Consider the following 17,348-nt stretch of genomic DNA (forward strand, 5'->3'; position numbering starts at 1 on the left):
AGAAGAACCAAGTGTATATGGCTATTATTTAGAATAATTTGTGACATTAATGAAAACTACAAAGTTGTTAACCGTTTCCAGAAAAAAACCTGCGTCATTCGTAAGAAACGTCTTAATCTAAGTTGAATCCGTTCTTATATACTACTAGTACACCAACATTGTAGTTAAGCTTTAACGATGTACAAAATAAAAGAAACGCATGATTGTTATATATGTATTATATAACAGTATAACCATATAACAAATATTAAAACATCATATTTCTACATACAAACTTCAAAATACACAAATTACAAAATGTATAAAAGTACATGTACAAACTATAGAATAACAACCATTGTCTCATGGCGACTGGGTGTTGTCGACCTCTACAATCCAAGACCGAACAGTTTGTTAAACAAACTGAAAGACAGCATTCTGAAATACAAGGAACGATAAAGGATTTACAATACGATAATGTACTGATATATATATTTCTTCATTTTCATGATAATAAATCTGTATGCATCGAAATATACTGTTTTATTATATTCTCCTTCAATTTATGATGTGTATTTTTAAAAAACTGGATGAAAAGCCACATAATATTGGAATGAAAACACTTCTATTTCATTGCATAACATCTACACATCGATTAATTTGGTTGTTATAACCCATGGTCATTTACGTTGTTTAACATTTGTATGAGGTTGTCATTGAACTCTATTTGACAGCATATATATATATATATATATATATATATATATATATATATATATATATATATATACTTGTATATTAAAAGATAAAATAAAATTACGCATAGTCTATTATCTAGGTTTGACATAATAACCTAGTTTTTTACCCCACATTACCCTGTTTCAAATTAATAAAACATTTAATCAAGGCAAACATTATGATTAAGTTTCCTTAAGATTGGACCAGAAATAATGCAAAAAATATAACCTCTAGAGTGTCCCCAACGATTTTCTACGATTTGACCTAGTGACCTAGTTTTTGAGCCGCCATGTGACCTAGTTTCAATCTAAGATTTCATCGAGGCATATATTGTGATTAAGTTTCATGGAGATTGATGAAACGAAAGAAAAACGAACGGACAGGCAGACAGACGGGCGGGCAACGCCAAAACAATATCCTCCTCCAAAACCTTCGGTTTTGCAGAAGATAATAAGTGTTCATGTATGGTCATAAAAAAATCAGTTATGATATGAAGAGTTACAAGTATTATCGATTGATTTAGGGGTGGCCATTTACCGAAGTAATCTTAATAATACATATTATTTGCTTGATACCAACAAATTAACTATTCATAGACTACAGAGTGATAAAATTATTAATAATATGGAAAATGCTTTGTAAGCGATATTGAAAGATTCTTTAACATAATATAAGTTTCTGTGGTCAACAATTCTATCGTTATATACATATTTGGACCAGTACGATAACATCGTGGAATGTATTTAGTTCTTCTTACTGAATATAGATTGCATTCAATCAAAAAGGAATTTCCTGTTCTCAAACAGTAAGGAAAAACATTAAAAATTGATATGTTTTTATAAAATAACGCTCTGTTCAATTCCAATAATCGACATTCCAAATGTGAAACAAAGATATATCTCATTCTTTGCGTCTTAAGTGACATAAAACTTGAATATTCATCTAAAACCCAAATTACTTTACATAGTTCTATTATGAACAGTCCAGTTTGTTTTGTTTGGAAAATTTAGAACACCATCAAGCATTACATTGTAGATGTTTTATCATTTGGGACATGTATGATTTTAAACCAGCGTTTGGTAATATTGATACAAAAATGCGACATTAAATCTAGTCTAAACAAAGTCGTTGTCTAGTATTTCTTACTGAGAGTACATATTTAATGAACTGAGTTCGTATTCTTCCATTTGGCTTTCGTTTTGCAAATTCTTAAATTTTGAACAATATAACAAAACAGGTATAATAAGTATATCAAAAAGTTTAAATTTATGTTCAGGTGAAATGATGAAGTGTTATCTTAATTTAAATATTGCCTTATGTGAGAGCTTTAATGGCAAAAGTCTCAACATACCCGTTAGCGTTCATGCCTGACGCCATTCCTCCTGAAGGTTGACAACCAAGGCGCCACCTTGGACATCCCCTGCACTGAAACCCGTTGTACCTGTAGCTCGTCTCCTCTCGGCACTGTGGGGGAATCAGCATATCAGGACACGGCAGTGGTGGGCAGACCAGAGTTTCTATGGTTGACATGAACTTATCTACTGGTATAACACCAGTTAAGTCAGATATCCTCGTGGTTTCTTCAACGGAATTTGTGTTCTGCAACGGCGTTTGCCGAGTGCCTGGAATACAGCCTGGTTTCCACCGTGGGCACAAATAACATGTTTGTCCTTTGAATTCATATGACTGTTCTGATCTGCATTCTTTTGGAATCAGAAGACGTGGACATGGTAAAGGCGGACATGACTCTTTTGTTTTGTTTTTAGATGGGCAATCCGGTTTGATAGTTGGGCAGCCTGTGCATGTAATTCCATCCATTTTCATTGTACTTAAAACCACACATTTAGCAGGAGCTTTCAAAGTGGTGCAGTTTAATAATGGACAAATAGGCTCAGATGAAATAGTGGTTGTGGTCTGAGTAGTTGTTTCTGTTTTAAATTCCTGAAGCAAATTCGGTGGATTTCCTGTTGGTTTACATCCTTCCCGCCATTTTGGACATCTGTAGCATGATTTTCCGCGAAACTGGAATGATTGCTCATCGCGGCATTCTTTTGGTATGAATACTCGCGGGCAAGCGAACAATGGGCACGACATTTCAGGCTCGTTGTGGTTCATTTGGTTGGAATCACCGCCCGGTATACATCCTTCTCTCCACTTGGGACAGTGGTAACACGTTACCCCGTTTAAACTGTATGGCTGCTCATCTCGACATTCTGGAGGAATGAGCATAAGCGTGCATGCTTTGAGAGGGCATTGGGTTTGCGATGTCATATCCGGGACTGGCGGCCTCGGGAGGTTATCATCTAACGGTGGAATACAGTTCGGGATTTGTTTTGGGCACCCCTGGCAGGCTTGACCTTCGTGCATGTACTGTGTTTCTTCTCGACATGCTGGGTGAATGTTTATCATTTGACAAGCAAGCGGTGGACATTTCCTTTGAGCAGTGTCTAAGTTAGCCCCTTCTATCGAAACATGTGGAATCGGACGTGCCAGTTCTCTACATTCCTTTCTAATAGAAGGACAATTTTCACAAACTTTACCCATGAATTTGAAGTATTCCCGTTGATAACAATTATTGTTTAATCCAGGTATTCTCTTACATCTCATTGAAGGACATGCTATTTCTGGTTTAGATGTACTGGTAACGGTTTCCATATTAATTTGTGACGGCTGGCAGCCTTCCCGCCATTTTGGACATTTATAGCATCGCCTACCAATGAAAGTGTAAGGCTGTTTTTCTTGACAATCCGCAGGGACTGTTTCTTTACACGCCATCAATGGACACACGGCAGGAACAGCACCATCGGGAAGTGAGATATACACCTTTCGTTCCTCCTCTCGACAACCGACTCTCCACTCTGGACACCGCTGACACACCTGTCCCTGACTGTCCGTGTAGTTTCTTTTCTCTTCACACTCGGAAGGAATGTGCCCTTTACAACGAAGAAGTCCGCAAGATTTTCTTGGAGTAAATGAAGCCGGTTGTGCATTATGATCTGCTCTAGCTTTACACGATTCCTTCCACTTCATACATCCGTTGCAGACTTGTCCGCCAATAATTGTCGTTGGGACATCTCTACATTCTTCTGGAATAAATTCCATCGTGCAGGCCAGCACTGGACATTTCGCATCAGGCTTACTTATGGCTGTTTGTTTACTTTCTAATGTGCAATTTTGATTATGAATAGGGCACTTATTACATACAAGACCTTTGAATTCATATGTCTCTATAACTTTGCATTCAATTGGAATATTTGACAAAGGACACTCTAATTTGGGACAAGCAACACCATTGGGCACGCCTGCAGCAATCATGCTTTCCAGTTCAGACTTACACGATGGCTTCCATTCTACACATCCATAGCAGTGTTGTCCGCTCCTTGTCAATACAGGCTTTATTTGGCACTCGGTGGGTATGAACTCTAAGGAACACGCGATATCGGCGCAGTCAGAAATACTTTGCTGCGAGCTTGTAAAAGGATCTGTTACATTGTCTGCTGTTGTTGCCTGTCTATACGCTGAAATATTATATGTACTGGTTATTAGTATCATTGTCTACCTGCCCGTCACCATATTACCCATAATTGCTTATTTTCGAAATATAGATTTGTTATTGATACAAAGTTACCGTAATTGACTTCTGTATTCAGTCGAACCGCTTTAGCTCGATTTCCACGTTGGCTCGAATTGGACGTGAAGGACTGATTTTTGTACATACAGTAAACAATCTCGCTTGGCTCAAATTTCCCGAAGCTCAAAGTATTTTGGCCGGTCTATGGAAGTTCGAGCCATCGGGCTTCGACTGTATCTTCTTTTCGTATATAATTTAATGATTAAATTCTTATTCTATATTCTGTGATTACCATAATTAAGCATTTTGATATAAAAACAATAAGATTAATTTGCTTATGAAATTATTGTTTAACAAATCACATTTATTATCAAATTCAACCAGCATTCATCAATGTCAAAGAGATATGCCTACTGCATGTATAGTTTCTTATATGCATATTCTCCTCCTGTTATATCGAAATGTGACTTCAGCCGTTTCATTAAGTTATATTGTATGTTTCTAGGAAGGAAATAAGTGATAGATCAATCATTCAGACACTATTTTGGATTAATATGAAGTAGTCTTAATGACTAGAAAACGAAAAAAGTCAAAAGCTTCACCGGGAGAAGAAAAACAAACTCCAAGTAAACGGCGGGAAAGAAAACAAAGACAAACAATGGACACTGACAAAGGTCAAAACAGTGGCAATAACAATAACAATGGGATTACAACCAGCCAGTTTAGTCAATATCCAAACCCTCAAACTCCACAGGCACAGTACTGCAGCCCGGGATCTGGCTTCATGTACCCGCAGAGCTTAAACATGGCGGCAAGCCCGTACCCGGCCTGGGGATCGCTACCACCCGGGATGCCACAGAGTGGACAAACAACATCAAATTCACCAGGTACAATAAATAATGACCTAGTTTCAATGCTTATAAACAGATTAGACAGCATGGACAGTAAACTCGCTCGGCTGGATTCCATTCAAACTAGTGTAAACAATATAAATACACGGATCCAGAGCATGGAGACAAAGATCAATGCTCTCGAGAGTAATGTGCGTGACATTGAGAGGAGCCGCGAGTTTGATAGCCAAACATTGTCGGAAATAAACAAACAGCACAAAGACTTAGATAGTTACATTTAAAAAGTAAAAAAGTTTGAAAGTGAGCGCAATGCCAGTGAAACAGCTCTAAAAGCAGAAATCCAGGACCTCAGATGCCGCAGTATGCGTGACAATTTACTGTTTCATAAATTATCAGAGGAAAAGGACGAAAACTGTGAGGAAAAAATATTACAATTCATACAAGAAAAACTAAAAATAGAAAATGCTTCTCAACAACGTTTGCAGCGGGCGCACCGGATAGGTCCCTACAATCCCGAAAAAACTCGACCGATTGTGGCCAAGTTCGCCGACTTCCCCGACCGCGAGAAGGTACGCCGTGCGGCGAAAGAGCTGAAAGGCACAATCTACGGTATTTCTGAACAATTTCCAAGAGAGGTAGTCGAGCAACGCCGGAAACTGATACCCATCATGCTCCAGGCCCGGAAGGATGGAAAGGAAGCCTACATTAAGGTCGATAAATTGTTTATTAACCACCAGCTTTACCGTGGACCGTGTTAGGACGCTAGTGAGAGTGTGCTAAAGTGTATATCATGGAATGTAGAAGGGCTTACACTTCAGAAAAAATCTTCCAATAGTTTTGTAAATATCATTAGTGAATATGACATTATATGTTTAAGCGAGTCATGGACTAATAAGAACTCTATTATAGATATAAAAGGATATTCTAAACCTATTCATTCATATCGTAAATATCAAAATCGACGGGCCAAACGATCCAGTGGTGGAATTATAGTATATATTAAAGATGACATTCGTAATGGTGTGCATTTAATAAAAAATACAATTGATTGTATTATTTGGATAAGACTAGATAAAAACTTCTTTCATATTGATGATGATTTATATATTTGCTTTACATACATTGCCCCGGAGTCATCTCCGGTTCATAACATGTATAATGTTGACATTTTTTACCCAGTTAGAACAAGATATTTTATTGTTTAGCCAACGTGGGAAAATATTTTTGTCAGGCGATTTAAATAGTAGGACTGGTAGTAAAGCGGATTTCATTCAATGCGATCGTAGTATAAATGTAAATGACGTTATCGCCACCTACGCCACGCGTCTCGCGAGATTTAACTTCCAATCGCTTTGGTGAATACTTACTTGACCTGTGCAAGGCAACCAATCAGCGTATAGTTAACGGTCGATGGCCAGGAGACCGTGGGAATTTTACCTGTATGACCTATAACGGGGCCAGTGTAGTTGATTATTTGTTGACACACCATGATAATTTTGATCTGCTTGCAAATTTTACAGTCGGGGATTTTAATACGTTCTCTAACCATGCACCTGTGTCATTCTCATTTAAAATAAAGACAATACATCGGGATCCAAGCGATGGAAATAATGAATTCACATTTTATAAATTTGACACAAAATACACGGCTTCTTTTGTGAGAGATATAACACAAAATATCGATAGCCTGATACATGATCTAAATACTGAGATCAGCGGGGAGGGGAATGTTGATAGATTGACATCGTTTTTTACAATCTTTTTATGTGATCACGGAAATAAGTATTTTCGTAAAACAGCTAAAAAAAGAAATGTCGGATTTCATGATGGGAATAGGAAACAGGAATGGTTTGACGATTTGTGTAAACATAAATATGAAATATATAAAAATGCAGTGCGTCAATTTAATCTTAACCATTCTGATGTTGATAGAGCATCTTTGTATAACGCGAAGAAAGACTACAAGTATCAGTGTCGGAAGTCTAAAAATATATTCAACTATGCACGTTGTCGTAAAATGAATGATCTCAGACGAAAGACCCCAAGAGAATTTTGGAAAATATTTAAACCATCGAAGATGGTAAATGGGTCCGATAATATCACTAACGAGGAATTTCGAACTTTTTTTAGTAACCTCATGTCAGGTGTTGAATCTCGTGATAATGATGACTATGATGATTTTGTTGGCCAGTTCGATGCGGAGGTAGAACAAAATGTTACATTTGATTCGTTGGATGCACCTATCACAAATGATGAAATTAAAAAAGCAATTGGGAAACTAGGCTCAAATAAGGCTGCTTCTATTGACAATGTGTTATACGAGTATTTTAAGGTATCAGTCCCACTAATCATTGGGCCATTGAATTCTTTTTTTAACCATATATTGGACATGAAGTCATTTCCAAGCGCTTGGGCATCTGGTGTTATTATCCCAATTCATAAAAAGGGTGATCAATCAGATCCAAATAATTATAGGGGGATAACTCTCACTAGCTGTTTTTCAAAATTATTCACTGTTATATTGAATGAAAGATTAAAAGCGTGGGCGGAGGAAAATAGTATATTAACAGATGCACAATTTGGGTTTAAAAATAAGTACAGTACTGTGGATCCTGTTTTTATTTTGCATTCATTGATTCAAAAGCAGTTTGAAAGAAAAAGAAAAAAAGCTTTACTGTTGTTTTATTGATTATAAAAAAGCTTACGATTGCATTGATAGAAACAGACTCTGGTATAAATTTATTAAGTTGGGAATTGATGGTAAAGTTTTGTCCCTAGTAAGATCAATGTATAATGAAGTGAAACTATGTGTAAAACACTTGGGAACATTATCAGATTTTTTTAATAGTGACATTGGCCTGTTTCAAGGAGAGATAACCTCGCCGATATTTTTTTCTCTCTTTCTTAATGATATTGAAATGCATTTACAAGAAAACCTTGACGTCGGAATTAACATTGACCATATTTCAATTTATTTGCTGCTTTTTGCCGACGATGCGGTTATTGTATCAGAAACTAAGGCAGGATTGCAGAATTCTCTAAATAGTTTACATTCATACTGTCGCAAATGGAACCTCACTGTTAATATAGATAAGACTAAGGTAATGGTGTTCAGAAAGGGTGGGAGACTAGGTATTAATGATAAATGGTTTTATGACAATAAGGAAGTGGAAATTGTTAGCTCGTTTAATTATTTAGGAATTGTATTTAGTAGTGGCGGTGCATTTATGCAAGCTACAAAAACTTTAGCTGGAAAGGGGTTGAGATCACTTCACTCTTTGATGGCGCTAGTCCGTAATATTAAAGTGCCAACAGATATAATGTTTAATCTGTTTGATGCATACGTATTATCAGTCCTTAACTATGGTTCTGAAGTCTGGGGTTATATAAATTCGGACGTGGTAGAAAGAGTCCACAAAAAGTTTTGTAAATGGGTATTAAATGTGAAACAGTCAACCAATACGTTGGCTTTGTACGGAGAGTTGGGCAGGTTCCCATTATATATCGAAAGACATGTAAGAATGGTTAAATATTTCTTAAAACTTCATATAGTCAAGCGAGATAATTGCATTTTAAATGTTATACTAGTATTACAGGATCAAATGTATAGTGTTGAAAATCATTCGTCTACGAACTGGGCATCAAAGGTTAAGGAAATTCTCCAATCATCCGGTCTTTATGAAATATGGTTATACCCTGAGTCGGTAAAAATGGACGTATTTGTTCCCGTACTAAAAAGTAGACTCAGAGATATGTATATCAGCAATTGGAGGTCTGGGTTAGACTTGTCTCCGTCTCTAGATGTGTTTAAAGAAATTAAGACAAATTTTGAACAATCTTCATATCTCAGTCTTGTTGAAAATACAAAGTATAGAAGTATTTTATCTAAATTACGCCTTTCATCCCATAAACTAATTATAGAAATAGGTCGACACAATAAGGTTCCTAGGAATGAAAGAAAATGTTCACTCTGTAATTTAAATGATATTGAGGACGAATTTCATTTTGTCCTCAAATGTCCAGTATATGCGGACCTTAGACGTCAATATATTCCGAAGTATTTTTACACTCATACGAGTTTGATGAAATATATTGTTTTAATGCAAAGTAACAACCAAACCACCCTAAGGAAGTTAGCGCTTTACTGTGATAAGTCCTTCAAATTACGTGATTCCTTAATATAGTATAAATGTTTCTTTGGTATTTTGATTGTATCATAAACGGTAGTGTTTAATCATAAATCTGTAGATCCTTAGGACATACGAGATGTACATATTCTTTTTCCTTTTGTGTGCGTGTTTTTCCTTTTGTTGTTATTGTTGTTGTTGGTTTTGTTGTCTTTTTTTTGTAATATTCATATCCTTAAACAGTAGCCACAAAGTTGTATGTATCACGCAGCTTGAACCTTGCGGCTGTATTAATCAACGTTGAGAAGTATTTATATATAGAGAGAAATTCATATAGATTTTTATAACACCGAAATCATTACCTTTTCATATTATACCTTAATATCGATGACATTCTTGTTATTGTTATATACACTCTCACAATATCTATATCAAACTTATGATTGATTTATCAATAGAACTTATGTTATATTTGTCACATGCCATGCATTGTTTCTATACATATTGTTGTGACGATGAGCTTTTTATGCTTAAGTCGAATAAAATTTCTGTTCTGTTCTGTTCTGTTCTGTAAATAATGTAAGTTTTTCTCATTTCCAGTTTTTTTCTTTTGTTTAAAATACTGTTTTTGAAAATCAGTCTCGGGTGGAAAACAAAAGGATGAATAGCACAATTAAAATATAACATATAAATTGAATACGTTAATTATAATTAACATTCTCGGGTGAAAAACAAGAGGATGTATAGCACATATAAAATAGAATATATTAATTGAATACGTTAGTTATAATTAACATTCTCGGGTGGAAAACAAGAGGAAGTATAGCACATATAAAATAGAATATATTAATTGAATATATTAATTAAAATTAACATTCTCGGGTGGAAAACAAGAGGATGTATAGCACATATAAAATAGAATATATTAATTGAATATGTTAATTATAATTAACATTCTCGGGTGGAAAACAAGAGGATGTATATATATAAAATGAAATTTATTAACTGAATATGTTAATTATAATTAACATTCTCGGGTGGAAAACAAGAAGATGTATAGCACATATAAAATAGAATATATTAATTGAATATGTTAATTAAAATTAACATTCTCGGGTGGAAAACAAGAGGATGTATAGCACATATAAAATAGAATATATTAATCGAATATGTTAATTATAATTAACATTCTCGGGTGGAAAACAAGAGGATGTATTGCACATATAAAATAGAATATATTAATCGAATATGTTAATTATAATTAACATTCTCGGGTGGAAAACAAGAAGATGTATAGCACATATAAAATAGATATAAAATAGAATATATTAATCGAATATGTTAATTATAATTAACATTCTCGGGTGGAAAACAAGAAGATGTATATATATAAAATAGATTATATTAACTGAATATGTTAGTTATTGTGTTATACATCCTCTTGTTTTCCACCCGAAACACTGATATAATAATACTAATTTGATATCAAGAAGCAATGATGACGTCACGTCCGATAAACAACTTTTTAAAATCGTACGTTAAAAAATGTAAAAAATAAAAAATAAAATGTCGCCGTCAAAAGATAAATAAAGGAAACGTACACGTCTTAAAAGCGCTTCTTTTTCTGGATGAATTGATACGAAAAACATTAAAAAGTATAAACTAACAGCTAAAATATGAATGAAAAATCGATTGTGACGGCTCCGGGACAACCGGAAGTGGGTTCAACGGCGGCATTTAATTTGAATGAAGCGAGACCGTTGTTAAAGAAACTCAAACAGGACGAAAAAAGAAGGACAAAGCGACTGTAGAAACAATCAAGGAGAACGCGACAAAAGAAAAAGACAAAATTCAAGGTCAAAAGGTGAAAAAACAGTATGAACTCAACGCAGAAAAGGCTCTAAAGAAGAAGTTAGATGCGGCGAATAGTACCACATTCTCAATCATTCAAACAGGCGGAGGAATAAGACTGCATACGAATGTGGGTATGTATGAATTTTTTAAACATACAGCTTATCAGTATTATACGTCAGACGAAATGAAAGCAGATTGCACTAACGCAACTGATAAAAAAACAGAACATTGTTGAAACCCGGTGTAGAGTAGTAGTTGCATTATACAATTAACTTTTACCATACAACTAGTTCAATGCTTATAAATGGAAAAGGTGTACAGCAGTTTATGACAAAAGATATGTGTGAAATCTTGTCAAAACTTGAAAACAGACTGAATGAAGAAGGCATCACGCTCGACGATTTTAATGAGAAAATACGACAGAAAATCATTACAGCATTGTCAGACGTTTCTGATGCAGAAAATACTTCGGAACACACATCCCAAATTATCCAGAATAATACTGAATCGAACGACTCAATACTGAGTGAACTTGATCCAGATGAACTTATAATACTGGAAGAAACTGGCGCGGATAACTCGTGTGACGAGAGTACATTAAACGAAATTGTAGACACATGTACGGAACATAACAATGAAACACGTCTACTGAAAATTTTACAGGCAGACATGGCCGATCTGATAGACATATTACTATGTCATATTGAGAATACAAACTCTAATTTTTAAAGACTGAGTGATGAAGTTATTAGTTTGAAAAGGCTAAATTCTCAAATAGCGTCTAGTACTGACAGCAAAATTGAGTCTGTACAGCAAAAAATAAACAATTCTCAGCTAGACATAAACAAATTCAATGGCATGTTACAGAAACGAATGCAGTCAATTATGGATATACTGAAATCTCGTCAAGGAAAATCAGAGAGTGGGCGTGAAATAAAAAGTCCCGAATTTACAATAGACACCAATAACGAGGCAAGTTGCAATGAAGATGTACAATTGCTTCCCGAGACAACATTGTTGATAGGAGATTCTATTCTCAAGAATGTTAATTCTAGAGGACTAGGAAATGTTGAAATTCGAATGATTAGAGGGGGAAAAGTTAACCATGTTGGTTTAAGGTTGGAAAAATGGGAAGTAGACGACTTGAAAAACGTTATTCTGTATATCGGTGGGAACGATGTATCTGATGGCCAGGATCTTCGCGAAATGTATAAACAAATGAAAAATGGAATAGAATCTGTACAACGTAGAAATCCGTACTGCGAAATGTACGTTTGCACCATTTGTCCCCGAGCCGACTGTGACGTTAGCCAGGCTAATAAAATGCTGGCAGCGCTGTGCGAAGAAACGGGAGCCAAACTTATTAATACATTTAATAAGTTTGTATTCGGTGACGGTTCCTCAATTCCGGAGTATTACAACCACGACGGTATTCATTTGAACAAAAAAGGAACAAGTGCTTTGGTTCGTACAATTAACACGTCGGTGAAAATAATTCGAAGGTCAACAGACGCAAGAAGTTATCACTCCGAAATCGGCGGTGCAGTGCGAAACACACATAAACCCGAAGCAGCTTATAGGACGGATCGTGAAAGAAAATCTGCAGGACAACGCGGAGAAAGAACAAGGAGGCACTCGGACAATAAATCCCCTCGGCAAAATGTTGCCGGCATTGACAGAGAACGAGATATACCCGTAGATCGTAATAAATGGTGTACACACTGCAGAATGCAGAACCACAATACCAGCGAGTGTGGACGAAGGCGGCATGCTGGAAATACACATTTTAGTTCTAGCCTTTACCGGAAATACTACGGATCCGCCGACAAACACAATCAAAGAAATGAAACTGTTTTTCATATTATTCCACGTAATAAGTTTATAATGATACAATTACAATTATTGTATATATATAGTAAATTCTGTAATATTATGGACAAGTATAATGAAGGAATTTCAATCAGGAATCCCAATAAAAAATGTGCGAATACAAATGCATGTAACTATTGACTATTTGTTACAACCTACGGGTCAGCCTCAAAATATATATCCATTTACGTCATGTACGGTGAATACCAAAACTGATTTGATAAGAAATACAGGCTTTAATAGTAATAGTTCGACTTTGCCAATTAAAAATGACAAAAAGAATCATAAAGGCTTACACATAGTCAGTTTAAATATTCAACATATTTTAAACAAGCGAGATGAGTTGAAATTTCATTTATTTCAGTCATTTCACATTGATATAATTGGTTTATGCGAAACGTTTTTGACACCCAGTGTACATGATAATGAATTAGTTATTCCTGGATATAGCTTCGTGCGCAATGATCGCCACGACAAAGGGGGTGGGGGTATAATTGTCTACATTTCAAATAAACTCTCAAATGTTAGGCGATATGATTTAGAGTCCGACACTTTAGAATCCGTCAGGGTTCAAATCGCTTTACCCAGAAGTAAATCGTTTTTAGTAAACTTTGTATATAGACCTCCTGATTCTTCACAAAACTTGATAGTTCTATTTGAAACTCAATACAACAAATTAGGAAGCAAGGATAGTGAAGTATATGCTCTTGGGGACTTTAACATCAATTTTTTTCCAGACAAAACAAATAAATTTAATAATGACAAATGGGAAAATTTTCTTTCCAAGTTTGGACTTTCTCAAATCATTGAAACGCCAACTAGAATTCATAAAAATGGTTCGTCTATTATAGACCATATATACACAACAAGAAAAGATCTCATCTCAGATATTGCTGTATATAATTATACCACAAGCGACCACTTGCCTATCGCTTTCACGAGATCAGTAAAAAAGAAACAAGTGAAAAACAGTCACGATTCAATAGCATATCGATGTTATTAAAGCTTCGATGAAGATCTTTTTAAAGCAGATTTAGTTAACTCAAATCTGATCCTTATCGATTCAATAGCAGATCCAAACTTTGCTTTGGGCATTTTATATGATACAATTCATACTGCTCTTTCTAACCATACGACAATCAAGCAAAAGAGAATTAAATATGCGAGTCAACCGTTTTGGTTCTCGGATCAAATAAAACAAACATTTTTTTTGAGGGATTATTATTTTTTGCACAAAGATTTTGAGAATTACAAAAAAACACGAAACAAAATTTCATCTATGATACGCAAAAGCAAAAATTCCTTCTATAACGATGCTATCAAAAATAATAAATCTTCAAAGTTTCTTTGGCAAAACCTGAATGATATCACAAATAACAACAAAGCACACCAATTAAGTATTCCAAATAAACTTATCATAAATGAAAAAGATTTTGAGGGTGCAGTGGAAATATTGGAAGCCTTAAATTCTCACTTCACCAATATATCTAATATAATTAAGAGAAACCCATTTGCTAAGGAACATTTTTCTACTCTGCAAAAATATCTGGATGAAAAATTGCGACATCATCAATTTAATGTGGAAAATATTACAGCCCTTGATGTAAAGCACATCATTGACAAACTTGACACTTCAAAGTCCACTGGTCCTGATGGAATAGGACCAAACATTTTACGCTATTGTGGCGATTACATAACATCTGCAATAGCTTCTATCATCAATAACAGTATAGAAAGCGGTATATTTCCTGACAAATTGAAAGAAGCTTTTGTTGTCCCGATACACAAATCAGGAAATAAGTACGAACCGGGAAACTATCGGCCTATATACATTCTCAATACTTTATCAAAGATATTTGAACGACATATTGCGTCTCAGTTGCAAATGTTTTTTTAAGAGAACGAATATTATACACAGAAATCAGTCGGGTTTCCGTCCAAATCACTCATGTCGGACTGCATTAACCCATCTTATAGATACATGGTTGAAGGGTATAGACAGTGGTGATTATGTAGGGGCCATTTATCTCGATCTCCGAAAAGCATTTGACTTAGTTGACCATGAAATACTCTTACACAAATTTAAACTTTATCACTTCACAGAAAGGTCTATGAAGTTATTTAGGTCCTATCTGACTAACAGGATGCAATTTGTGAAAGGGAACAACATTAATTCTGAGAAAATGAAAACTATGTCGGGTGTCCCTCAAGGATCAATACTCGGTCCCTTACTTTTTCTAATATACATCAATGATATGCCTTTAATTTCTTCCAATTCATGTATTGACTTATATGCAGATGATTGCACGTTATACAAAATAGGTCCAAGTATATTGAGCATTCAATCAGATCTACAAAAAAGTCTTAATAGTGTGAACTGTTGGAGTAAGACAAATAATATGTCAATCCATCCATCAAAAAACCAAATGTATGATTCTATGTACTAATTATAAGGCAAAACATGCATTGCAACGTGAACTATCAATAGATGGATTGTCAGTAGAAAACGTGAAATGCCAAAAGGTCCTCGGGGTGCATGTTGATCAGACATTGTCATGGCATACACATGTTAAGACTGTAGTGAATAAGCTTAATTCAAAATTGGCACTTCTAAGAAGAATAGCATATTATCTAACAGACGAGATGGAATTATTGTATTATAATGCATATATCATTTCAAACATGGAGTACTGTTGAAGTGTCTGGGGACTTACACATTCCTCAAATACCACAAAAATCACTAATATTCAGAAAAGAGCGATTAAGCTAATAATGAAGTCGGGAACTAGCCACTGTGGAAACATATTCAAACAGTCAGGGTTGCTATCTTTTGAAGACAGGTGCTATTATCATTTTTCATTACTTGTTTTCAAAAGCATGAAATTTTTGACTCCTTCGTACTTCACAGAATTGTTAACATTTGCCAAAAATGAGCACTATAGCTTGCGTTCTTCAGAAAACAAGGATCTTTTTGTTGTTAAACCCAGAACAAACTATATCAAAAATACATTTGCATATAAAGCAATGAAAATTTGGAATTCTCTTCCTACATACATTAAATGTAAAGATAAGCTACCAGCCTTTAAACATGCATTAAAGGCTACTTATTGGCAGAATAATTTTATCATATGAAAAACAATCTTGACACTTTATTTAATTCACATTATAATAGAAAGTTCATTGTTTACATGAATTGTGAATTGTGTTAATGTACGTATATGACACTCTTGCAACAACTTGTAATGGATACTACCAAATATGTAAATGTTGAAAATATATTGATTGAATGTGGTTTTACTGAATATATCTTCATTATTTACATTATGAAATTATTGTAAGTTATAATCATTATATTAAACTGAGTTGTGTTTGTCGATAGTGATAGTGTGTTTGTATGTTGTTTTGTTTTTTTTATGTTGCTTAATATGTAACTTAGTATATGTGTTTTTGTAATACTTTTTTGTGTGAAGGCCATGCTGGAAATAAGTAGTATGACTGTAATGATTGTACACTTAGTATGTAACCTTCGTTAAATAAAGTTGTTATTATTATTATTATTATATTATTTTGGTTGTTGCGATTTAAAAACGCCGTTATATCTAACAATAGTTAGTGTGGTTGTTTATGTTGTTGTTGTTGTCGTTGTTGTTAATAATCATACCTTTTTAATGTAGAATAAACAATATCAAGTTTTCACAACTGTATCTTTTATGAACCGATTTATTTAGATGACTTTTAGATTATACATACCTGTGCTTAAACAAAATAACACGATCCAAAAACTCAGGCATCTTCTACCGTCCATGTCTACTTTTTAATGCCTAATATTCTAAAAGTTGTTGCTGCACTTTCGTTAAATTCTAGTTTCACATGTTTACTCATACATACTTTACTTAATGTAATAGTTTAGCCTCTACCATATTTGTGGACAATAATTTACCTAGCGGTCAGTCTAAACAGTGAATCATCAATCAAAGTTGACAGGCAACTGGCCACTTACGCGTTGTAACGTCCGTCACGTAAACGTTGTGGTGTGTATTGGACTTGCCATGACAAGATGATTGGTCAAGCAATGTGTTAACGTACCGACTGGACGAGGTAGGGGCAGAAATAAATTATTAGTCAACTTAGTAAACATCCTCGTTATTATTTGTATTACATCTTAAAATAGCCAATACTCATAAATAATTGTTTTATATATAAGATATATTTCCTTTTAAACTAGTATAACGATTTGTTCCGCATAAATAATTATCGTAAGATATGTTTAAAGAAAGTATTCAAAATATACGAGTGCTTCGGAGTCCATTCAGTGGATAATTTTAGCGGGTTCAACAGTTAAACGCTCGATTTTAAATT

At 34.7% G+C, this 17,348-nt stretch overlaps 1 protein-coding gene across 1 annotated transcript; it reads right to left on the reverse strand.

Annotated features, from left to right (window-relative positions):
• Positions 1-324: 324 nt before the first annotated feature.
• Positions 325-4,593, reverse strand: LOC128230684 (uncharacterized). Its single transcript, XM_052943127.1, has 3 exons — positions 4,581-4,593; positions 2,069-4,235; positions 325-417 (listed from the first exon to the last, which is right to left on the reverse strand). Exons 1-3 carry the CDS (start codon positions 4,591-4,593, stop codon positions 369-371), a joined length of 2,229 nt encoding a protein of 742 aa, XP_052799087.1. The 3' UTR covers positions 325-368.
• Between the last annotated feature and the right edge of the window lie 12,755 nt (positions 4,594-17,348).

Source organism: Mya arenaria, chromosome 4 (assembly GCF_026914265.1).
Source record: "Mya arenaria isolate MELC-2E11 chromosome 4, ASM2691426v1".
Lineage (NCBI taxonomy): Eukaryota > Metazoa > Mollusca > Bivalvia > Myida > Myidae > Mya > Mya arenaria.